General features: G+C 42.9%; 2 protein-coding genes across 4 annotated transcripts in view; one reads left to right on the top strand and one right to left on the bottom strand.

The window, feature by feature from the left end:
- CUNH1orf194 (chromosome unknown C1orf194 homolog) overlaps positions 1 to 1,182 on the bottom strand; it is a 72,049-nt gene extending 70,867 nt beyond the window's left edge. For all 3 annotated transcript variants that reach the window (XR_003042456.1, XM_015595420.2, XM_025038488.1), the window contains exon 1: positions 1,077 to 1,182. The gene's annotated coding sequence lies outside the window, so the exon portion shown is untranslated. The remainder of the gene's footprint in view (positions 1 to 1,076) is intronic.
- Positions 1,183 to 1,298: 116 nt separating this feature from the next.
- The window catches only part of SARS (seryl-tRNA synthetase), a 17,076-nt gene continuing 12,374 nt past the window's right edge, over positions 1,299 to 6,000 (top strand). Inside the window, exon 1 of the mRNA XM_006919592.3 lies at positions 1,299 to 1,520. Within this exon, the coding sequence (XP_006919654.1) occupies positions 1,385 to 1,520 (136 nt within the window). The 5' untranslated portion in view covers positions 1,299 to 1,384. The remainder of the gene's footprint in view (positions 1,521 to 6,000) is intronic.

A 6,000-nucleotide genomic window follows, 5' to 3' on the forward strand; every position in this document is an offset into this window, starting at 1 on the left:
CAAAGGATTGGTGCAGTGGTCCTTCCCCGCTAGGCCTGAGCCTCAGTGCAGCCTCAAAAACACCCATCACTGTTTTGAAAATTAGTAGACAATACACTTTGGCAGTGCCTTCACTGACATAAAAATAGTCAGCCCCCATCACAGACCTTGCCCTTAGAAGATTTCAGAGAATCCAATGCTTTGAAGACAGTCTTCTTACATGTTTTCTTCAGAGACTGCAGCTCCCTACACTTTCTTTCCACTGGTTTTAAATCCAACATCCTGGGCAAGCTAAACTTAGTGGGGCAAACCCAGACAACCTCCATATCTAAGCTTCCCTCTAGATCTCTACTTGTCAGCTCCACCACTGCTATTAGCCCATCCTACATCTCAGAGTGGGCTTGGCAGAGGACTGCTGGGCAGTAGCGATAGCTATGCCACATCCTCATCACAGGAACCCATGCATAAGACCAAGAAGATTCTAGCACAGCTGACTGTGGAGCATTGGTAGTAAGGCTCTAAAGTCTCTGTAAGGGGAAAACAGAACGTCTATTCCCAAATTCTCCAAATAATCTCTCCTTATCAGGGAGATTCTTTGATAACTTTGGCTCCACTAGCAACCAGAATATTTTACTGTAAAGGCCTGAACATTATGAAGTTATGATGTAATCTTTTGCTTGTTTTCAAAAAGACCTAACACCTGACCTCAACCCCTGTATTGCCTTCAAATCTGCTAAATATTTTTCCCTTGGAAAAGTCTTGTCTCTCTTTAAAAGATTTCAATTGCACTTTCCTAATCCTATGATCTTAAGGGTTGGTAAAAGGATAATCTGGTTTACCCAATAATCAGATTAAGAAATGTATCCTAACTCTGAGGCAGAAGAGAGGAATCTGGAGTTGAGCAACCCCGGAACTAAAAAATGTAGCCATACTCTTGTCTCAAGATGGAGAAGAGAGCAGAGGTTCAAGGAGAGGAGCCAGTCTTAGGACTCAAGTTTGCAAACGGGAACTGGCATCTTTTGGAGGCGCCACTTTCCAAGAACCTATCGTATTTGCAGATATGTCCTTTAACATGAGGAGGAAACTGAGGCACTCACCTTTAAGGGGCAATGAGAGGCCCTACCGAGAGGGGCAGAGCTGAGGAGAAAGCACAAAACTGGGACAAAGCCGCTGGCCAGGCCAATCCCACACACAGCTATAGAAGCCCACGCCCGCGAACCCCGCCTTCCTCCCCGCAGCCCCGCCTCCGGCACAGTCGCTTCCGGCGGAGAGGGGGCGCCCGCGCGCTCCCGCCGCGCCTGCGCGGTGAGAGACGGGTCAGCGCGCCGGCGCAGTGCGTCGGTCACAGGCTGACTGCTTGGGTACGGTCCTCCCCTCCCTTAGTGTTGACCCGGGAAGAGGGAAGATGGTGCTGGATCTGGACTTGTTTCGGGTGGATAAAGGAGGGGACCCAGCTCTTATCCGAGAGACGCAGGAGAAGCGCTTCAAGGACCCCAGACTAGTGGATCAGCTGGTGAAGGCAGACGGCGAGTGGCGACGATGTAAGTACCGGTACGCGCGGGGTGTCTCCCGATCCTAATCCCAATTTCGGCTCTCGGATCTCGTTTACCCCTCCTGAGGCCACAGCTTCCACCTTTCGTCAGACCCCCTCCCACGTTGCAGTGGCTCCGAGGCTCTCCCTATCGGCCAGAACGCACCCGAGGAGCCGGGACCGTCCCCCTTTCCCTCTGCCGGCTTGGCGTAAGCTCCCTTCCGCGCGTGCTCATTGCGGATCGCTGGGTCTCAGCCTGGGAAGAAGCATGACGCCTGCGCACTAAAAGCTGTCAAGCCTTCCTGCTGCAAGGGTAGCCGAAAGAAAGCCAGGGCGGAGGTTTTGGGGTCTCCCCTTTCCTAACACTTATGTTAGGTCGCCTCTGGTCTTTTTTTCATCTGCAGCTAGGCCACAGTGGTCTCCTAGTTAGATAGATCAAAAGCTCCAGCTGAGACTGAGTCACATCTGCAGCGTAATAGGTTCACTCCACCCATATTGGAAGTTTTTGGGGTCTTTGGAGGCCGCTCCTTTCTAAAAGCTGTGATCGAGGAACGTTGGGGAAAGCTATTCCCCAGATTTGTGGTCATACCTTTAAGAAAGGAGAAGACTTTTCCATGGTAGGTCAGACATAGAGAGAGGGGTGTGGCGAGACAAGAAAAAGCTTGTAATTATTGAGGCTTTTTTTTATTGTGATTTGTCCAAGTTTTCCGGAAAAGACATTTGCAGAGTTGGACTAGAACCTGGAACTGATCCAGCCATCTTTCATGAAACTAAATAAAACCATAGAACCCTCTGCCTAGATTAACCATAGTAGTCACTGATTGGCCGGATGCTGTCAAGCACATGTGATTAATTTTGTCTGATGCAATAAGTCGGCAACCAGCTGAGAGCCAAGTTTATGACAGCATACTGCAAAGGCAGTCGCTATCCAAGAATGGCGTGGATTTCTATTAGGAAAATTGATTTTCCTAAATTTATAAAGCTACTGGGTACCAAGAGAATATTTATTTAACTCGGGTTGTCTGCTGATTCTTTATGTCTCAAGTCACTCTAATGTGGTAGTTGTCGACTGTGAGATCTCACCGCCTGAATTTGAAATGCAATGAAGTTTGAGTTGCTGTGAATTAACTTAAATGGAAGGAAAAACTAGACTGGACATTGTTTTACTGAATCAGAAGTATTAGATTTTTATATCAGATTTTAGGCTAGCCATTGTCCAGCACTAAATGTCTTTGAATGTATTGGATAATCTCTTGCGTATAATGCACACATCTATGGTAAATTTTATCCAATTCCTGATGAATGGATATATGGTGAGGGGATAAGTTCTTCAGGGACATGGCTGTGTTTTATTCATCTGTATGTCTCAGTACCTAGGGTGTACATATACAGTATATACATATATATATATGTGTACATATAATCCCAGTACCTAGGACTGCATCTGCTCCTTGGTAAGGGCTTGACAAACCTTTGTGAATCCGTGAATGTCTTCTGTGTTTAGGGCACTTTGCCCTTCTATATGAAAAGCAGTTTATGTAGTTTATTTTCAACACACTTATTCTTTTCTGGTATCCCTTACCAATATTCTCTTTGCAGCCAAAGGGAGTTAATGATTTTTTCCAAGTCACTAGCTGCTGAAGTAGGACATTGACAGATTTTGTCTCAAGGTTCTTTTATATCTGAACCTCACATCAGAGGTAAGGGCTCTTCAGTCATTGGCTGCAAAAAGGACTTGTACCCAGAACCACATTAAGAACTCAGATTGTGTTCCCTGACTATGGACATAGCAAACGTCACAAGGCCCTCTGTTACAACAGTACTTATCAGTCTGCCTGTAGACCTCTAAGGTGCCATTAGGACTCTCAAAGGAATCTGACAAAACTTAGAGTCACAGTACCACAGAATTTACCACAGCTCTTCTGATTCCAAGGATTCAAACTATAATTTCTTCCTTTGAATTCAGAGTAGTACAATGAGGACACATTTGGTGACATGATAAACATTTGTCTCAACTACTTTCAAAGCCACTAGATTTCCACCTATCTTGAAATCTGCTGCTGACTACAGGAATTCTGTCCTCCCCCAAAAGGGCTTTTATGAATGAGATTTCTTTTTACTATCAATTGAATTTATTGAATTTAACCCTTCCTGTAAATGCCTTTATCCAGGCTCTTATCATTGGAATAACTTTGTACTGCTTTCAGTTTCACTTCAGTCTCACCCAGCGACATGTCATCCTGGCCACACCCAGGACGTATGATCTTTTTGGAATGCAAGTCTAATCATTTTACTTCCAGGCTTAAGTCTTGCAATGACATTCATACCTTAAAGCAGTGCATTATGATAGAAATATAATATAATGTGGGCCACAGGTATAATTGTAAGTTTTCTTGTAGCCACTTAAAAAATATAAAGAAAAACAGATGAAATTAATTTTAGTAATAATATTTTATGTAACCCACTAAATCTGAAAGTTGTATTTGTTACATGTAATCAATATTAAAAAAACACTGAGATGTTTTACATTCTTTTTTTACAAGTCTTCAAAATCTAGTGTATATTTTACACTTAACAGTACATCTCAATTCAAGCTAGTCATGTTTCAAATGCTCAATAGCCATATGTAGCTACTTGCTACCCTATTGAACAGTGTAGCTTTAAAACATAAACATCTAAATTTCTTAACACAGTTTACAAAGTCTCACCTTCTTTCCTAGTCTCATCTTCTGCTTCTCTCCCACATCTGACCCCTGCTCTTTTCTAGCCTTGTTATGCCACTCATACTCTTTCACATGTCCATCACTGTTGCCTTTTCTTGGGAGATGCCCCCACTCCCACCAGCCCTCTTTGCCACCCAATTCTGCTCCCATAGTACTACTTCATCTCTTGTGTGCTCTCGATATATTATCTCATGTATCTCTTGTGGCATTTATACTAATTTTATATACAAACTTTAAAACTTATTTTTAATTGAGATGCAATATATTTAGTGAAATGCACAAATTTTAATGTGCAGCTTGATGAATTTAACAAATCTGTACACCCATGTAACCACCACCCAGATCAAGATCTAAGACATTTGCAGCACCCCAGCAGGCTCCCTCGTGCCCCCTCACAGTCACTTCTCACCTCCAAAAATAACAGTGTTCCGCTATCTACTGTCAGGGACCCCAAAATAAGGTCCTTTTGCTTATATTGCCACTTAGAGCAATATAACGAGACTGAATTCTGTAAAAGAAAGCAGAAACTTGACTCTTTGATCAAAGAAAGGAGAAGGAGATTATGCTGTAAAGATACCTTCCCGAGTTAAGGAAATTCGGAGAGTCTTAAGGATTGATGAGAGGCAGGTGGGTTCAGGGGTGGAGATCTCCCAGAAAAGAGTGGGAAGTTCTCCGCAGTGTGGGGGAGCATGTGGTAGTTTCTAAACACACTTGGAACATGCATGGCCATACATCACATGTCTCATGTAATGTTAAGGCTCTACCCATGGGCATGATTTCTAGCATGCCACCAAAGGAAAGTTCGTCAAAAGATCACCTGGCAACAGGTTTCAGCGCCATCTTGGATCCTTCCGGTGCAAACCGGTTTCTTAGCCATGTCCTTGGGTCTCTTTTGTGGTCCTTGTGGGCTGGCTTAGCTATTTCTGGAATTTCTGCACTTTCCTGTCCAGTTCAGCCTGTTTCATCATGGGATACAGTAGAGGAGAAAAGACAAGAAATAAAAGTTTAAGGATTAACTAACTAATAATGTGGTGGCACAACCTGGTGACACTGCCACCATAAATTACTTTTGCCTGATTTTGAACTTTGTGTAAATGGTCTTGTATAATATATACTTTTTTATGTGGCTTTTTTCTCAAAATGATGTCTGTAAGATGATTGCATGTTCTTATGGTTGGTTCTTTTTCATGGCTGTACAGTACTCCATTTTGTAAATATACCAGCCAATTCTGTGGATGGACTTGGATTGTTAACAGTTTGAGGGTATTAAGAATAAGGTGCTATGAACATTGTTATGTGTCTTTTGGTAGACATAAGTACTCATTCCTGTTGGGTTGGTACCCAGGAGTGGAATTGCTGGTCATAGGGTCTGCACATGTTAGATTTAGTAGATATTATCAAATATTTTTCCAAAGTGGTTGTAGCAATTGGTATTCCCACCAGTGATACAAAAGTTCCAGTTGCTCTGCATCCTTGCCCTTGATATTGTCAGTCCCTTCAATTTTAGCCATTTCGATGGACGGGTAGTGGTATATCAGTGTGGTTTTCATTTACTTTTTTTTATGACTAAAGATATTGAACACTTTTGCATATACTTGTGAGTGTTTGGACAGACTGTTATTGGGACAGTATCTGTTCAATCCTGTTGACCAATTTTTATTTGTGTGTCATCGATTTGTAGGAATTTCGATCTATTCTGGGTACAAGACCTTCTCAAATAATATATATATTGCAGGTCTTTTCTCCCAGTCTGACTTGCCTTTTCAC

The sequence above is a fragment of the Pteropus alecto genome, unplaced genomic scaffold (assembly GCF_000325575.1).
Source record: "Pteropus alecto unplaced genomic scaffold, ASM32557v1 scaffold106, whole genome shotgun sequence".
In the NCBI taxonomy this organism is placed as follows: domain Eukaryota; kingdom Metazoa; phylum Chordata; class Mammalia; order Chiroptera; family Pteropodidae; genus Pteropus; species Pteropus alecto.